The following is a 19855-nucleotide window of genomic DNA, read 5'->3' as shown; positions in this document are numbered from 1 at the left end:
TTTATCATACTTACATGTTCATGAAGGGAGTGTGTGTGCTGTTATGACGGTTGGCCGTCATCAACGACCTGATCAAGTCATTACCAGCAGGTTTCAAACTTAAAATATTACTTAAAACATGAGAAAATCTGTTACAGTTTGTAGTAGAGTGTCCTCATCACCTGCCCTAATTGCAGACATCTACTCAGGCAGAGCAAGTCTATTGACTATATGAACTTCAATGGGTTGTTGGCTTGCTGGAGGAGAGGGGACCTTGCTGTTATGAGCTCAATCTTAATCTTCAGGAAAAGGAATTACCTCAAGAAAGTTGAGTGGACATAATCCACTGTTGTAGAATGGTCAGAAGACAGTCTGGTAATGAATGGGAAAAATTCTAGGGTCCTCATTGCAGGGTGGTGAGACTTGATGATCAGGTGTGCAGAGGCAAACAGACAGGGGAAGAGAAAGCATTTGTGAAACTGGGTGAGCACATTAGACTAGTAGATTTTAAAGAGACATCAAGTGAGCCTGCCCCCAAGAACAAAAAAACAGTTATTTGTCCTCCGTATTTTGCTCAACCATACTTTAGTGGGAACAATCAGTCTGCGTCTTTTTGAGCCGTCAAATGGAACACCTGAAGTCAAGTCAAGTCAATTTTATTTGTATAGCGCCAAATCACAACAAAAGTTATCTCATGACACTTTACAAGTAGAGCAGGTCTAGAACCACACTCCTTCAATGAATCTACACCCAACAATTCTCCATGAGCAAGCACATCCTGCAACAGCAGCGACGAAAACCTTCCTTTTAACAGGCAGGAACGTCGAGCAGACCCAGGCTCAATGGGGACGGCCTTCTGCTTTGACCGGTTGGGGGGAAAGAGAGCAGGAGAGCGGGGCAGAGACAAAGACAGATCATGTAGGAAGACATTTATGCAGAAGGAAAGAGTGGGACAGAGATAAAGAGAGAGAGAAAAAGAAGAGACTGATGGACAGACGGGGACGTGAGCAGGTGGAGCTACGGGTGGCAGCTTGAGCCTCCTCAGGTCTGCAGCCTCCTCTAGCAGCACCCGGGATCTGGGATGAGGGGAGCCCAAAGGCTCCGGAGAAGAAGATGAGTTAGTAATATGTATGAGCATGATTTATGTATGACAAATATAGGAGGACAGAGAGGAGTCGAGAGAAGCCCAGTGCACCATGGAAGATCACCCAACAGCCTAAGCCTATAGCAGCATATCTAAGGGCCAGCCTAAGCACCCCAACTATAAGCCTGATCAAAAAGGAAGGTCTTTAGTCTGCTCTTAAAGGTCGAGAGGGTGTCTGCATCCCGGACCGAAACTGGGAGACGGTTCCACAGGAGCGGAGCCTGATAGCTGAAGGCTCTGGCTCCCATTCTACTTTTAGAAACTCTAGGAACCACAAGTAACCCCGCATCCTGGGAGCGAAGGGTTCTAGCTGGATAATAGGGGACTATGAGCTCTGTCAAATATGAAGGTGCCTGACTGTTGAGGACTTTGTATGTTAGAAGGAGAATTTTGAATTCTATTCTGAATTTGATAGGGAGCCAATGCAGAGAAGCCAGTACACGAGAGACATGGTCTCTTCTACTAGTTCTCGTCAACACGCGGGCAGCAGCATTTTGGACTAGCTGTAGAGTCTTTAGGGACCTACTGGTGCAGCCTGATAGGAGGGAATTGCAGTAATCCAGCCTGGAAGTGACAAAGGCATGGACTAGTTTTTCTGCATCCCTTTGAGACAGGATGTGTCTGATCTTAGCAATGTTACGTAAATGAAAGAAAGCAGTCCTAGAAATTTGCTTAATGTGGGCATTAAAGGACAGATCCTGATCAAAGAGAACTCCTAGGTTCCTTACAGTCGTGCTGGGGGCCAAGGTAATGCCATCCAGGGTACCTATCTCATTAGATAGGGTGTCTCTAAGATGTTTTGGGCCCAGGACAATGACTTCAGTTTTATTGGAGTTTAATAAAAGGAAAGTAAGGGTCATCCAAGTTTTTATCTCCTGTAGACAGGCCTCCAGTTTAGTCAGCTGATTTATTTCTTGTGGATGCATTGATAAGTACAGCTGTGTGTCGTCAGCATAACAGTGAAAATTAATTGAGTGTTTCCTAATAATGTGACCGAGAGGAAGCAGATAAAGGGTGAAGAGGATTGGTCCAAGCACAGAGCCTTGAGGAACACCATAAGTGACTGCAGTGGTTTCAGAGGGTTTATAATTAGTTAGTACAAACTGAGATTGACCAAGTAAATATGACCTAAACCAGTTAAGTGCAGTTCCTTTAATGCCAATGACATGTTCCAGTCTCCGTAGAAGGATATGGTGATCAATGGTATCAAAAGCTGCACTAAGATCTAATAAGACCAGCACAGAGACCAGTCCCTCATCTGATGCTAGTAAGAGGTCATTGATAACTCTGACTAGTGCTGTTTCTGTGCTATGATGAATCCTGAACCCTGACTGGAAATCCTCTAATAGGCTGTTGCTGTGGAGAAAGTCATACAGCTGTTTAGCAACTGCTTTCTCCAGAATTCTGGAGAGAAAAGGAAGATGTGATGTTGGTCTGTAGTTGGCCAAAACTTCTGGATCCAGGGTTGCTTTTTTGAGAAGGGGTCTAATTACTGCCACTTTAAAGGACTGTGGGACGTAACCAGATAACAGCGACACATTGATCATATCTAAGAGGGAGGTGCTAACGCGGGGTAGAGAGTCCTTAAGTAGATTGATTGGGATGGGGTCTAGAAGACAGGTGGATGGTTTAGAGGAGGAAATTATTGAACTGAGCTCATCAAGGCTAACGGTAGAAAAACTGTCAAAAGTGTACGTCTGGTCCTCCAGCAGCCTCTAAGGCTTCTGAGGCTATAGGTGCCATGTTGTCAGCTGATGGCAGGAGGAGGTGAATTTTCTCTCTAAGAAGGACAATTTTGTCATTAAAGAAGTCCATGAAATCTTTGCTGCTCAGGGAAACAGGAATGCTTAGTTCAGTAGAGCTGTGGCTCTCTGTCAGTCTGGCTACAGTACTGAAGAGGAACCTGGGGTTGTTCTTGTGTTCCTCTATTAGTGTCGAGTAGTAGGCTGCTCTCGCTATACAAAGGGCTTTCTTATAACTTTTAAGGCTGTCTTGCCAGATGATGTGAGACTCCTCCAGTTTGGAGGAGCGCCATATTCTCTCTAACTTCTGCGTTTTTTTGTTTAAGCTGTCTGGTTTCTGAATTGTACCAAGGTGCTTGTTTCCTTGGATTTATAGATTTAGTTTTTAGTGGGGCACATGAGTCCAAAGTTGATCCTAAGGTGCCTGTTGCACTATCGATAAAATGATCAATTTGGGAGGGACTAAGGTTGACAACAGTGTCCTCTATCAATGGGACAAGACACTGAATTAAGCGCCACTGGAATCGCTTCCTTAAATCTAGCAACAGCCTGATCAGACAAACATCTGGAAACCACTGTTTTCCTGAGTGGAGTGTAGTTGATTTGAATAAATTCAAATGTGATTAATCGATGGTCTGATAAAAGCGCGTTCTGTGGAAATACAACTAGATGTTCAAGTCATGTTGTGAAGTCATGCACAGGAAAGGCTTGATGTTCAAGAGGAAAGTGCAGGGGAACACTGTTGCTAGGAAACAGCAACATGAACGCCAAAAGATTGCTTATTCTTCTCCTTGCTTTATATCGGGAAAGACTCATGTTATATTTAGTGCCTGAGCCTGAAGGTACTTCACCCCCTTAACATGCATGAAATTCGCTGAAATTCGGCACAATTGTCCGGTCTGGCTAAACATTCACTAATCAAAAACAAAAACACCACAAAAGTCTATAGCACCACCTAGGAAGCCACACAACTAAAAGATAATTTTTTATAATTTAGAGAGCTATAACTCCTCCCACGAATGTCCCACAAACATGGGACCAACACCGTTGGACTCGTCTCATCAAGACGCAAAATTCATACACTTTGACCCCTAACCTATCTACAACACAATGTCCAAAAAATTGGACAAAACTGTCAAAATCAGGACTTTTTTTAACTCCCTGAACAAAATGTATCACCTGCTAGGACATTAATGGTATCGCTTCCAAACTTTCACGCATCAATCACACAACTCTGCTCTTCAAAACTCTTTACAGGTTTTTATTATGAATCGCTCGGTGATTTTACAAGCCGTCAAAGTGGGGGAGACACGTTTCACGCTTACAATGGAAGTCTATGGGGAGACCGTGTCCTCAGGGTACATACTGTCAAACAAACGCTTTGCACGTCTACACCGTACATCCCACAGCTTTAAAAAATACACCACTGCATTCCTGACAAAAATATATTATGTTGACTCTTGACCAACTTTTACCGACTTATTCCACTTTTACACACTACAATTCTGTTCATCCTCCTCTGCTCTCACTCTAGCACAGATCAAAGACAGAGCAGTGGGGGAGGGGTTCTTAAAGGGCCAGCTCTCAGCTCTGCTCTCACTCTCTGATCAGACTCAGTCTTCTAACTCCTAAACTACAAGGCCTACACACTTGACCAAGACACCGTTGGATTGGGGCCGGCGTCAACGATGAGGCCAGAGGCCGCGAGGGGGCTCAGGCCCTAACAACGCTGCTTGTAGCTTAAATTTTTTTTTTTCTTGTTGTTCAAATGGCATATGAACAAGGAACAAGAGATGAGACAACAAAGGTGATGATTTGTATCTAGATTCAAAACAACCTCCTTTCGGTCCAATACATTAGTACAGACAAGACCTGGACAGACAACATAGTTCCATATACATCTATATAGCTCCTCTATACTTTGTAAATGAAATGAAAAACTATAGAAAAGATTAGGCCTGTGGTAATATCATCATTTTAGTCAGACATATAATATTATAAAATATCTAAAACTGCAAATAAAAAAATATATATTAACAAACTTTTTTTTTTTTACCTGGTTCCACCCCAGAAAAAGTGTAGCAAATCTATTCAGCTACAGCACAGGTGGGCAACATTTTTCACAGGGCCACACTGGCTTCGATGAAGTCAGTGAGGGGCCACATGTCAGACAATCAGAAAGAGACATGAAACACACCTGCTGAAATATCTGAATGAATTTAAACTTGTTTTCAACTGTGTGTGTCAGTCTGGTGAACTCTGGTGAGGTTATAGTGGATCCATTTGTTGTAAATTGCATTTTGATGATAAGATACCAGTGTGATTCTATACCTAGATACATAGATATATAGATGACTGATTAAAAAAAACATTGAATTATGTTAATAAAATATGAAAATAAATACCTGGGTGATGTTTTAGATATCAGTGCTCTCATCCAGAGTGCTGGAGAAATCATCTGGCATCTCTGTAGGAATCATCTCGAATAGCAGTTAATACTCAGTGCACACCCAGTAAATACTCAGTACAGACTCAAATCACAGTGTGTGCAGTGCTCACCGCAGGGTCCGGTTGCTGGTATACAGTGTCCCAGTCAAGCACTGCTGAAAAGCGCACTCAGCTGCAATGTGACTGCGATGCACACCAGAAAGTTATAGAAACACATATCTTACTGTCAAACTGAGGAAAGCGTTGGTTCTGGTTATTATGTGGAGGTGAGCTTCCAAGAAGAAGCAAACTCTGGACAACATAGTTGGGAGAGTTTTGGCTCGTAAAGGAATTATGGCTTTAATGACAATGGCTTCCAGTGTTATATCCTATTGAACAAGATCACTTTTCCCTTCATCACCTTAATTGTGATCCATTGTCCCCTCCTGGCAGATCACCTTCTACTGAGCTACTGGAGTAGTACATGTTTGAATCATGGACCTGAACAGTTTCAGTATTTGTTAAAAACAGTGCTGTCTAAGGTGTGCTAGTTTCATAGATTTGCTGCTTTGAACTTCATCTAATACTACAAACCCAGGCCTTGGCTCTTCCTCAGTCCAACAGAATCCAAATTTGAGTCATAGATCCTTACTACAGCTTCTTTGTTGCTAATGTCATGAACACCGTCGTCTGTTTGTCATGAACAGTCCAGGCGTTCACGCACGACGGGAATGAATCCACGATCATGCAATCTGACACAAAAATATTAAAAGAAAGAACAGATGTAGAGAATCCTTTTCCTCCAGACTTATTTTAAATCATGATTAATTCAGAAAACTCACACTCACAAAGTAAAACAGAGGCAAAGAGGGTTAACCCTGTCATAGCCTTTATGGAGAGCAATAGGACACAACCAGCCTTCAAGTCTGTATTTGGGTTCAACGTGACGGGGGTCTCTTACTTTAGCTTGGTCATTCTGTCATGAGGCATCAAGGAGAAAGAATTTCTTACACCGCTCCCCAGATCAAGTCCTCCATGTGTTTCACCTGTGGGGGACTGATTTTATTTTAAAAGAGGACTTCCTCATGTAAGTCATACACATAGGTGATCATGTTGCCTCAGAAGCAACTATTGTGAGTGAGCGCCCATTTCATTACTGAGGCATTCATTGTGTGACTTAAGTAGTTTTACAGTTTTTGTCTATGATCAAGCACCACTCTTTGCACATCTCCCTGGTCACCAAAGCCTGGCAATGGATTTTATAATACTTACAAACAGCAATGAGGGAACTGCATGCACCGGTTTCATCAGCCTTTCATCCCCTTACATTATCAGACCACAGTGGTAATAGAATAGAATAGAAGAGAATGCCTTTATTGTCATTATACCAGGTAACAATGAGATGCAACACTGCTCCTCAGGGTGTGCACATATTATAGAAAAATATACATAGACACATATTTACACTACTATAGGACTAATACTAACATAACTGTACATAGACTCTGCAAAGACATAAGGACATATACTTATACATATAAGACATATACATAGACTGTACAACTGTAAACAGGCTTGTGCAAGTCCCACTGTAGATACATGTGAGAGTGGATAGCAGCTTTAAGTGGTGCTGTGATGCATCCAGGTGCACAGGCACATTATAGTACCAGATTCAAGATTCAACCCCCGGTCAGTATGGCTCTCCTGAATGAACTCAATCAAAGCCTTGAAGATTTCTCCTCCAAGCAGAGATTGACAGAACAGAAGAACCTCAGGAACATGGAGCTGCTTGATAAAGTGCACGTACACCATGAGCTGAGCACAGTTAGCGGTGACAGAAGACTTGTCCAGCTGATTGGAGAAGAAAGAGCTCCTGTACAAATACTGCACCTCCACATCAGATGCCATGTCTTAAATGCAGCGCGGGATGGGATAAACAGGCAACAGCATCAGCTTAATTAGTAAACATATATTTTACTAAAAAGGAAGAGTAACATTTCACCCATACTGCTGGTTTTACCAGACATATCATATGATATCATGCTTAGGCTGTATAATCTATGACCATAACTATTAAAGCTTCTTATCCGAAAACTTCAGTTGCTAGGTAACCAAATATGAGTTTACATGGTTTCATGCTAGAAGAGGACAACATATCAGCATCCCTCAAATGCATGACTGGGCCACACAATTATTCTGAAACATACTGTATAAAGACAAGAATTATTTTTCCAGTGATGCCCCCTCAGAATAGATCTCAGTAAGTTCCACTCAAGCTAAATGCCAAGCAGCAGTTGATATAAGGAAAGATTTGTCCTCTGCTAAGCAAGCTAAATGGACTGTTGCTTGTACTCCTCTATATTTTCAGACACCAAGAGATTTACATTAGAATTGCATTTTTCAACCAAAAGTAGAAATGGTAGTTGTTGTTTTTTTTTATACAAGTCTTTGAGGAAGTGACGTAGCCATGCAGGCGGATATATGTCACTGTAACTGTGTTGCATAGGTGTGAGATGCTGAACAGCTCCCTGTTGTGGCTCATAACCTTTGGGGGTTGTTTGATGCAGTCTGAAGGCAAAGTGAGGTGACTGTGCACATAAAGAGCAATGAAATAAAGTGGGTCTAAGAGTTGTGTGAAGCTAAAGGACTACATCACATGCCTGAACCATTAAAGTGGACGAGACATAAAGGAGGCCGTCAAAGACTGTAAAGCACAGTTTCCCATTATTCCTGCTGTAACCCTTGATAATCTAGTGGGTGCCTGTGGCACACTGTCCTGTAATGATTCTCCATGGATGAGTCATTATTGTTTCCTGTGAGCCAAAATACCACCAGTAAAAGACGATATGTTTGTCCTGCGAACAGTAGAATGTTGCTTTTGTTCATTTTGCATTATTAGAAATTTTTCAAACATGCAGTGTCTAAATGAAACACAAATCAAATAAACACCAAATCAGTTCTTGTTTGTTTATGCATCTAACTATTTATGCAGCTCGACCGATCATACAGGGTTGCAGCAATCAAAGGAGATTTGGACCCAGAAAATTCTTACTTGGCTATTTAAGCAATCAGCAAAAATAAATAAATAAGTGGATGTAAGTTCCTTTCTGCTTTGTCTCCTTGTGTGCCTTGCATTATCCCAAAGGGTCAAACAGAACACAATGTCTTATCTAAATCAAATTTTTCCCCCTACTCCCTATTGCTTTCACCTCCTATGTCTTTCTGCCTATATCCATCACCATTTTTCTTCTCGCGCTGATAGCTTGTCCCACAGGATCCCACCAGTTGTCAGTAATCAGGGAAATCACTCTCAAAGAGCTACAAATAGGTCACTTATCTGATGTCTGGTCTGATCTGAGGGAGACAGACATCCAGTTAAGTCTCTTGCTTTTGCCTCTCTCTGCTATTTTTAGTGTGATTAGTAGCCATTCTCTCCGCTGGGGCGTACTGAAGTAAGAAAGAGAATGTGCAATAGCTTTAGATTGATAGTGAGAGAGAGAGAGGTTGGGGGTAGAAATCTGAGTGTCAATTGAGCATTTATCACTCATGGGATTCCCAGGACATGGGAAGCCATGCCTTTTCATTTATTCAAGTTATTGATATAAACACTCTTCATTAGGAGACACTAGCAAATGTGACATCTGGTCTCAGGTGGCCTTGATGTGGAATTTTAATAAGGCATAGTAGCAGAGGCCACACAATTTGAAAGAGCTCACTTGTCTATTATATAAGCACATGGTCTACTTTGAAGTTCTTGTGAGGAGACAGATTGCACACAAACACACACCAACATGCAATGACATGCAACTGTGCACACGGCCAGATGCAAAGCACAGACCAGTGGCAGGTAAAGATTGCATGTGTTTCCCACATGAAGGTGAAAATTAGGTTTTGAATTATTAAGCTGGTTCTTTTGAACTCTCTTAGCCATCAAACAATTCACTACACACACATAAACATGGCATCAAACTGCTCAGAGTACTGTACTTACATGGAGGTGCTGATTGTTTCATACAGCATGACGAAACACAGCAGGAGCGAGAAGAATTAATACCAAAAAAATATGAATTAGCCACACATGAATATTCACATCAAACCTATTCTGACTAGCGGCAATCTAAATTTGTGATACTTGACGCTTGTTCAATAATAAATTAGCACGACAGCTCTTTCTGTAGAAAAAAATGAGGCATTCAACATTATTCAGTTACCATGAACTTATCCCCCTTGTCATCTGATGAAGAGGTGACCTCAGTTGCATCCTAGAGCCTAGCAGGGATGAACATTTTGGTAGGCCAACCTAAAAGTTAGCATCATCATGAGAACCCATAAGCAAAAGCCAATGTGACTTACTTTGTATTTTTGATTATGGCTACGAATAAACTCTGCAAACAAATTTTAATGAGGTAGAATGCTAAAACAAATGACTTCAGTATCACCAAAACTAGCTTTGCTCTTCTGTTTTCTGCATGATGGCAATTAATATCCGTTTCACCCTTATAGTCCCGTTTAGCTGCTTGGGCAAATGCCACTTTTCAAAACCTTAAATGCTTAGAAATTCAGTAGTGGGATATGTTCTGATGCATTTTATGTTGTAGAAAAAAAACGATATTATTTTATTTCTGGTGTTGAACCGAATATCGTTTCAGGTGACCTACTGACTGCTCAATGATGCTAACTTATTTACAGGTTTTAGGGTTTCATTCCTGTGCTATTCTATTGTACAAAGGGGAAAAAGAGAGAGGTCGTTTCATCTAGCAGGAGCTGCAACTGAACCGTGGCACGTTCCGGACATATTTTTTTTAGGAGTAGGACCACATCAGAGTAGCATCATCTGTCAGGAACCTGTTGAGCATCTTACAGTCTGTCAGCAGGTCAATCAACATCATTGTTGTTCTTTTGTCAGGTGGCAGGCCATCTGTCCACATGTGATTGGTTCATTTTTTTTTTTTTGCGGTGCAAAACCTCAGAAAACTCTGTTGGTGCAAAAATTAAAAAGTATAAATATATATTGCTTTTCACTGTGTAAATTTACATTCTTGTAAAGTATATCATGACAACAACAGGAGTTTTATAAAGTACATTGACAGGCAAATTAACTTCACCCTTTGGTGTTTTTTTCTCAGGTTATTTTTTGTAGTTTGTAATGTTCCCTTCCCACTTCGAGGATGTTTGATTTTTTTTTTTTTCACTGAAATGCATGATCTTTCTGCTCCACTACACACCATATGGTATCCAAAAAAGATGACACTAATGATCAGGGTGAGTGACCAATTTATTCTAGCATTTATGCCATCGTTTCATTCTGCTTTGACTGGCAGATTGTGGGTGCAGTGAATAGTAAATGCAATCAGTTGTACAGTGTCATTGTCATGCCACAGTGATTATATATATGCTAAGTAGTACAGTACTGGTACTGATTGATGCGGTTCTATAAATTACACCTGCATCTTCAACATGTAGCTCCTGTGTGAAGTGAGCTCAGGTATAGGAAAACTCTGCATGTGGGGTCTGTTGCGTGGGTGTGGGAGGACCATGCTGTAAATTAAGAGAGAGGATATCATGTTTGAACAGAGAGATTTTTTTATGCAGAGGCCGCCGTCAAAGCTGAACGGATGAAGTAATTTCATTTTCATGCATGATCTGTGGCCTCACAAACCAGGGAAATTGCAGAGGAGGGGAAGAGAAAGATTGAGAGAAAAGAGGAGTTGAGCCTTTCCTTTTCTCCATTTGACTTTGTGATTACTCCCTGTGACTTGTAACCATAGTGATGGTTCAGCCCAGTAAATGTGTTTTGCTCCAAACCAGAGGTTGAAGAAAATACGATATGAGGATGTTTGGTACTTACTCAGACTATTCCAGAATCTACAAACACTTACATCTGCTTAAGTTAGTAACACCATACCACCACGGAAGTATTACATCATCTCATTATGTAGAATTTCACAGAGTGGTGAAATTCACAGAGCGGTGAAATTCACCGAGCTCCTCCAGGGGCTCCGTCTGGATAACTGCCACTTCCAGCGGTTATTTTCGGATGACGACTGGCCAGTTTCACGACCTGCTAGCTAGGATCGGTGACAGAATTTCATGAATGGACACCAACTTATTCAACAGGTTCTTGTAATTTTGACATGTAGTGTCATATAGCACCGGGTTCCCACACATAGCCACAATCAACTTGTCTTCCATCTTGTGACACAGTCAGCTGTGACGTCGGGACAACCTCAATGCTGATTGGCTGTCGTAACGTGAATTTTCCACGTTGAATATTTTCAACTTCACGTCATTCGCGCCGCCTGACTGAAAATTTGCGTCATTCGTGCATTTGCATAGACTTGGTATGGAAACTGTTCGCGCGAATGTGCAAATTCGCGTTTGGTGTGAACACACAGTTAGAATTCATATTATGGCAAGAACCAATCAGCTCTGTTAAGAGAAAGGACCGTCCATCATTACTTTAAGAACTGAAGGTCAGTCGGTCCGGAAACTGGCAAAAATTTTGAATGTGTTCCCAGTCGCAAAAACCATCAATTGCTACGATGAAACTGGCTCATGAGGATCGCCCCAGTAGAGGAAGACCAAGAGTCTCCTCTGCTGCTGAGGATAAATTCATCCAAGTCACCAGCCTCAGGAATCACAAGTTAACAGCACCTCAGATTAGAGCCCAGAGAAATGCCACACAGAGTTCTGGTTTTGGAAGGCAAGGCAAGGCAAGGCAAAAGAGATGGACTGCCGAGTGAAGGTAAAAGGGCCAACAAGTTCTCAGCATCTCTGGGAACTCCTTCAAGACTGTTGGAAACCATTTCAGGTGACCACCTCATGAAGCCCATCAAGAGAATGCCAAGAGTGCAAAACACTAATCAAAGCAAAGGGTGGCTATTTTGAAGAATCTAAAATATAAAATATGTTTTGAGTTATTCTGTATTTTTTGTTTAGTATATAACTCCATATGTCTTCATTCAAAGGTTTGATGCCTTCAGCGAGAATCTACAATGTGAATAGTCATGAAAATAAAGAAATAACATTAAAAGAGAACGTGTGTCCAAACCTACACTGGTAGTGGTGTTATATATACTCACACACACACATATACTCTAAACATATCACAACATCACATGGTAGGACATACATGTACTTGAAGATACCATGTATTCTTTGTCCATATCAACCTCTTGGAAAAATGCATTCCTTGATTCATTCAAACTTCAAGTTTACTGTTTGTCATGTGCGATCCTATTTTGCTTGTTCTTTTTTGTTATCTTGTTTTCTGCATGTTCTTTTTGTGTTTGATTTTCATGCAGATTTCTATAACCTATTTAAATTAACATAAACCATGAATCCAACTTGAACTGACCTGCTCAGACTTCAACGTTACCTGGACATTATTTCAGTTTACTTATTTATTCTGCCATCCTGAGTCTCTTAAGGTAACAGCACATTGTTCTGAGCAGCTCTTGTTTCATTATTTTGTTATTCATTTGTACTAAAATTAATTAGAATAAAGCAATGTAAGTCTTTACAACTACAAACACAGACATCCCTGCTTGAAAAGGGCGCTGACTGGTTTTCTGATTGAGAAGAAAGGGCTAAGGAGATGGAGACAGGAGACTAAAGCAGAGAAGGCAGAATGATCAGTGGTATGATCTAGCAAGACAAATTTTTAAGTGTCTTGGTGACTGAATGCAATGATCCTGGCAGTGAGCAGATCTGGCTCCAGTACACCAGTTTCCACACACACTCACACACAGGGACATGGAGAATGTTTTTTTGAATGCCCAATTCCTATTTCCTCATGTCTCTTCCTCAAGGAAATAGAAAATAATTTGAGGATGTACAAACTGCTAAGTAAAAAGAAGGGACCACTTGGTTAATTGGAGGGATCGATCCAACCTGGGTTCTTTCAAGTCAGAACTGCCCAAGGACTGTGCAGATGAGCACGCTGGATAATGCCCCGCCTTTTCAGAAAGAGTGACAATAAATAGTGGTGGAAAATTGAGTACTAATTTCCAAAATGATTAGTATTCATCCCAGGGTGGTGTGGATCAAACACTCACAAAAATTCATCCAATTGCTGTCGAAATGAACTCAAAACAAATGTCAGTCTCTTGGTTGGATTAGAAGAAAGGTCAGTGGAATTATTCCTCTGGGTGCCATAACCCCCTGTCAAAGAATCATGGTTATTTTGGTATTATTTTAGTCCGGACCACAATGGTGAAGCAATGTACCAACAGAGCCTTCTTGCTTCCCTAGAGCTACGCTGCTAGCAATGCTAGTACAGTAACACAATCCAAATGATATGCAGTGAGTAATTCATTTAGTCCCAAGGGGTACATTCTCTGAAATTAATGTTAGTCCTCAGATGACCAAGGCGTTCAGACACACATAATAACACATTACGTTATGTATTATATGTATTAATTTATCTAGGGGATTCATTACAAGGTAGGTGCAGAGGTGAAAATCTTTATATGGCCAGTCAATAACGATAAAATACAAATCTAACTAATGCCACATTATGTTATTGCATTGTATAATGACACAGAGGAGTTCTTGGCGCCCATTAAAAATCAATGCATATTCCTTAACTTTCATGTTTAGGCTATAAGTTCAAGAAGAAAAGAAAGCTTACCCTGCCAATAATCAATGCAACATTTCATGCACCCTGTAATCTTTGTGTCACAAAGCTTTTTTTTAATAATGGCAGAGCACACATTTTTCTCATTTGAATTTGTTTGTCTGCATCTGTCCCCAGATTCGCTCCGATCAGGACAAGGATGTCGGCATCCGCTACAGCATAACAGGAGCTGGTGCTGATCAGCCTCCCAGTGGCATTTACAACATAGACCCAATCAGCGGCAACATGTTTGTCACCCAACCCCTGGACAGAGAGGAGCGAGCCTCCTTCCATGTAAGGAAGAAATGATTTTGCCAGTTTTCTCTCCCAGCTTCCTTTTTCCCTCCAGCTCATTATGCGTCTCATTATCTCCCAACTTTCCCTGTTGAAATGTGCCTCACAACCAACCTACCTCATGTTTTAGTGCTGAGCTTCCCTGGCAAAATTAAACCCAAAGTCAGAGCACATTCAGTAAACTTCTAACCTCTCCCCAGCTTCTCCAGGTTCTGAGTGATTCTGAAGAATCAGCAATGAAACCGGAAAAAATGCTTTAAAAAACAAACAAACAAGTGTTTCAGTTGTCATTTATATGGAGGTTTAACTTAATGGAATAGAACATAGAGATGAGGTGAGGTGAGGCAAAGGAAAACAGTTGTCTTTGGTCAGAGCTGTCAGAGCTATTGTGTGGGTGAAACATTGGTCTGTATCATTAGTAGGTTGAGGTATTCAGCTTCTCTAAATGTGTCTCCCACTTGAGCTTTTTGTGCCGCAGCAACTTTGCTTGAAGCCAGCCTGACACATTGACACCTGGTTATAAACATTCAGCTGTGTTAGTGACAGCTGCCCCATGGGAGTCACGGTTTTAAACAGCTTTGTGTAAGCATGTATTAAAAATGAAGACTTCCTAAGACCTCTGTTCATGTTAGGCCAGTGTTTAATTTCCACATTACAGGTTTCAGTTTATATCTGTGACACTTCCACACAAGGTGAGCGCTGGTGTCGGACTCAGGATGCCTGTATGCCTGCCACCATGACAGATGGCTATGGCACTGAAAGAGCTAAATCAAAAAGCGTGCTCCTGTCTTGGAAGAGGGAGACTACCGTGGAGCTCTTCTTTGTCTCTGATTGTGCTCCCAGTAAAGACGCTGATGCACACAGAAGACACACTTTAAACCAACACAGAGCTTCTGCTGTGTGTTCTATGTTAGATGAGCCTCCATGTCTCTTGATCTGCTCAGGCGCTGAACACTGGTGTGCGTCTCTTCATACCTTCTCTTGATGTGAACCAGCAGCTTGAAATCAACAAAGTAGCCAGGTTATTGGCCCCTAAAGGCCAGCCAGTTGGTAAACAATTCTTATTTGACACTGTCTGTAGCAAGAGCAGTGTGTTAGGTTGAAGGCCCTTCAAGTGAATGTGGCTCTTATTTAGGTTCCTTTGGTCCCAAGCTCGTGATGGGATGTATGATTTAGTGAAGGAGAATGTAGCCAGCGACTGACCCAGGGGAAATTCAGCCCATTGCTTACTTTCTTTTAACTTGGCAGGAAGTTCCCAGCACTGCTGAGCTCTAGCAGGCTAAACGTTGCTTGTTAGTTTTGGGTTCAAGTAAAAAGAGAGATGAGGGCTTCTGTTTTTGACAGACTAGCACCAGCGGGAGTTGTTCTGGTAGTTGAACGGAGCAGGAGAGCTTTGGCTTCGTAAGATACAGCTGCTGTGAATCAGCTGAGTAATTACACAAATAAAAAATGTCCTGGAATATTATTTATCATGCACAGTTGTTTGCATGAATGTATGAACATAAACAGAGTTTCTTTTAAGAGCAACCCTGATCCAAGCTAAGGGGTCCACATATATGTCCAAAAGACCAACTTGAAAATGTTCAAGCACAAGATTCAATAAATCAAAGAAAAAAGAACTATGGAAATATCCCGGCAGCCTTTGGGCAAGAGGCGGGGTTCACCCTGGACAGGTCCCCAGTCCATCTCAGGACCAACACATATAGACAGACAACCATTCACACTCACAGTCACACCTACAGTCAATTTAGAGTATCAATCAGCCTCGTCCCCTCTTGATGTCTTTGGACTGTGAGAGGAAGCCGGAGTTCGCAAAAGGAACTCATGCAGGCCCAGGGAGAACATGCAAACTCCACACAGCAAGACCCTGTGGTGGAGCCAGGACTTGAACCTGGCAGTCGCTGTGAGGCGACAGTGCTAACCACTGCACCACCATGACGCCCAGGAAATATCCAACATTCTAAAAAGAAGCAACACATATTCAACACCAGTCCAGGGTACACAGTTATATCATAAAATGATATCATATTTGGTTCACCTACAGAGTTATGTATTACGTAAAAAGACTAAGGTGTCAAATCCAAACTGTACTTCTACCATGTGAAGGGTCCATTACAGAATACTGATCACACGTGTGCATTTGCAGCCAGCACAAGTACACGCACTCCCATCCAAGCTCACAGATCATTTATAATTCCTTGACTGGACACAAAATGTCTCGTGGAGGAAGACATACACACACACACACACACACACACATACAAATCACAAGTGGATGACCATTATCTGTAATAATAACACATATCTCATTTATAAAGAGTGGCTTGCAAAGTATTCATACCCCTTGAACTTTTCCACAGTTTGTGACGTTGTGACCACAAACATGAATTTTTTTAATTGGAATTTTATATGAAAGACCAACACAAAGTGGCACACAATTGTGAAGTACAAAGAAAATTATAAATGATTTAAAAAATATAAAATAAAAAACTGAAAAGTGCAGTGTGCACAAGTATTGAGCCCCTCTGAATCAATAATTTGTGGAACCTTTTTTTGCTGCAAGTGCAGCTGCAAGTCTTTTGGTGTACGTCTCTACCAGCTTAGCACATCTGGAGACTGAAATTTTTGTGCATTCTTCTTTGTAAACAGCTTAAGCTCTGTCAGATTAGATGGGGAGCATTTGTGAACTTCAGTTTTAAGATCCGTCATAATTAGTCATTTTAAGATGCGTCATTGATTCTCAATTGGATTTAGGGCCGTACTTTGACTCCCTCAGGACTCTGAATATCTTCCCTGTCCCTGCTGAAGGGAAGCACCCCCAGAGCCTGATGCTGCCACCACCACGTTTGACAGTGGGAGTGCTGTGTTCGAAGTGATGTGCAGTGTTAGTTTTCTGGCACACACAACATTTTACATTTAGGCCAAAAGGTTCAATTTTGGTCTCAATTGTCAAGAGCACCTTTCTTCCACATGTTTGCTGTGTCCCCCACATGGCGTATGGCAAACTGCAAATGAAACTTGTTATGGTTTTCTTTTCACAGTGGCTTTCTTCTTGCCATTCTTCCATAAAGGCCCAATTTGTGCAGAGCGTGACCAATAGTTGTCCTGTGGCCAGATTCCTCCACCTGAGCTGTGGATCTCTGCAGTTCATCCAGGCTCACCATGGGCCTCTTGCCTGCATCTCTGATCAGTGTTGGGCCTCCAAGTTTAGGTGGACAGCTGTGTCTTGGGAGGTTTGCAGTTGTGCCATACTCTTTTCATTTCCGAATGATGTATTGAACAGTGCTCTGTGAGATGTTCAAAGCGTGGGAAATCTTTTTATAGCTTAACCCTGCTCTAAAAGTCTCCACAACTCTATCCCTGACCTGTCTGGTGTGTTCCTTGGACTTCATGGTGCTGTTTGCAACCCAGTGTTCTCTTAACAAACCTCTGAGGCCGTCACAGAACAGTTGCATTTGTACTGAGATTAGATAACACACAGGTGGACTCTATTTAGTCATTAGGTCATCATTCCATCATTCAACAAACATCACGCAACTTCTGAAGGCAACTGGTTGCAGAGCTGAATACTTTGCACAGTGCACTTTTCAGCTTTTATTTGAAAAAAAATTGAAATCATGTATACTTTCTTTGTACTTCACAAATTTGTGCCATTTTGTGTTGGTCTTTCACATAAAATTCCAATAAAATGTATTCATGCGTGGAAAACTTCAAGGGGTATGAATACTTTTGCAAGCTACAGCACATCCACATGCATCTTTCACACTGGAGAAAACAGGTTGAGCATGTTTGATGTTGGTTCTCCTTTCAGTTTGTGCTCACCTTGTTTTAGCAAACCAAAATTTGCATGTTGAGGGTCATTAAATGGGGTGGCAATGTGGTGCAGTTGTTAACAGTCACCTCACAGTAAGAAGGTTCCGGATTTGAGTCCCAGCTCATGCACGGGATCTCTCTGTGTGGAGTCTCCATGTTCCCCCTGTGCCTGCATGGGTTCTCTCCGGGTACTCTGGCTTCCTCCCACAGTCCAAAGACATGCAAATGGCGACTAGACTGATTAGACTGAACCCCGCCTCTCGCCCAAAATCTGCTGAGATAGGCTCCACCCCCCCCCCCCCCACACACACACACACACACACACAAACACAAACCTTAACAGGATAAGTGGCAGAAAACTGATGGATCATTAAATGGCTAAAGAGACCTTGTGAGACCCCTGCTTGTGTCTGAGCATGTGTCAATGCCCAAGTGCAAACTTGAAGTTAGATATGTGTGTGTGTGTGTCTGAATGCTCAGGTTGGCGTGTGTTATGATACGTCCTTGACAGGCTGACTGAAAAGCTTACATGATTAGTTGTGTTTCAGTGAATGCAGGTGCCGTCATTCAGTCTTTTGTGTCACCCCACAATACATCAGGACTCGCTCTGAATAGGCTGTCAGGTGGATCCTCTCTTGCTTGTTGTAGAAAACCAAATATTTTGCTGCCAGGATGAGAGCTCTCGTCCTCTTTGCCAGCCAAGCTGTGATTGACGAACATTTCTGCTGAGGATATGAATTTCTCACTAATTGAAAGAGAGTAATGTCAGTGCTGGTGAAGAGTGCCATTTTGGTTCCAGAGCTATTACAAAGCTTTATGTTATGTTAGATATCATTAGTGGGGATTGGTGGGGAGCTGAGGGTGCATAACAGCAGCCGTGGAGATTAAGATATCACACTGTGGGTGATGATTGCCTTTGTCAGCCCTCCTTGTTCAAGCACACCCCACCCCCACCCACCCTCAATGCCTCTTTGTGTTATCTCTCATTTACTTGCACAAGGCTCAGCCACTCTCCATCTCCTTCCCATTTCATTCAGTCGGGCTTTTTCCCTTCATTCTCGTCCTCTCTGCTCTCAAACAGTAAGTTGTCAAGGAACAACTGATCAGTTGGAGACAGCCATCCAAATGGCGGGCTTCGTAAAGACAAACTGAGACAAACAGTCAAAGAGAAGCCACAGCATGAGCAGTAACACTGCTCTGATATTTCTGGGCCTCTGGCAGTGCTAACAACAAAATAGGTTTGTTTGTGTGTGTGTGTTCGTGTGTGCACCCTGTGCATGTGTTTATGTGTGTGTGTGCTCGTGCGTGTGTGTGTGTGTGTGTTTATTTGTGTGTGTGTGTGTGTATAATATTTCTCTACTTTGCCCCCTTTCTGTTTTGTTGCGGTCCATGCCAAGATGGCAACAGGACACTCATGCCCCATTGGCTGACAAGAAACAGTTCAATGAAGCTGCCAATTAGCAAAGTTGAAGTCGTGCTGTGTGCTGTGCGCTGTGTGCTGTGTGCTGAGCACTGAGCGTGAGTGCACAGTTTCTTATCAATCATGCCAGTGGCCTGCTGTCAGAATCAGTTGAGGTACAATGGAAATATGAATTCAAGTCATGTTCAACATCCAATGCTCATGCGGTTTTCTTTGTTTGCATCCACAGCTGCGAGCTCATGCAGTGGACATGAATGGAAATCAGGTGGAGAACCCAATAGATCTGTACATTTATGTGATTGACATGAATGACAACAGACCTGAGTTTCAAAACCAAGTGTACAATGGCTCTGTGCCTGAAGGGTCCAAACCAGGTAAGAAATCACTGCAGGGTGACATTTTCTTTCAAAGATCCATTA

The 19855-nt window shown here is 42.0% G+C and overlaps 1 protein-coding gene across 2 annotated transcripts in view; it reads left to right on the top strand.

The window, feature by feature from the left end:
• Positions 1-19855, top strand: part of cdh4 (cadherin 4, type 1, R-cadherin (retinal)) — a 265718-nt gene that overhangs the window by 180657 nt on the left and 65206 nt on the right. For both annotated transcript variants that reach the window (XM_086198562.1, XM_086198561.1), the window contains exons 5-6: positions 14048-14203; positions 19666-19810. In XM_086198562.1, coding sequence (XP_086054688.1) covers positions 14048-14203; positions 19666-19810 — 301 coding nt within the window. The remainder of the gene's footprint in view (positions 1-14047; positions 14204-19665; positions 19811-19855) is intronic.

Source organism: Aulostomus chinensis, chromosome 3 (genome assembly GCF_037954235.1).
Source record: "Aulostomus chinensis isolate RoL2024-O1b breed Wild chromosome 3, RoL_Achi_v1.0, whole genome shotgun sequence".
Lineage (NCBI taxonomy): Eukaryota > Metazoa > Chordata > Actinopteri > Syngnathiformes > Aulostomidae > Aulostomus > Aulostomus chinensis.
Note: the sequence above shows the minus strand (reverse complement) of the source record. Positions and strands in the feature narration are given on the sequence as shown.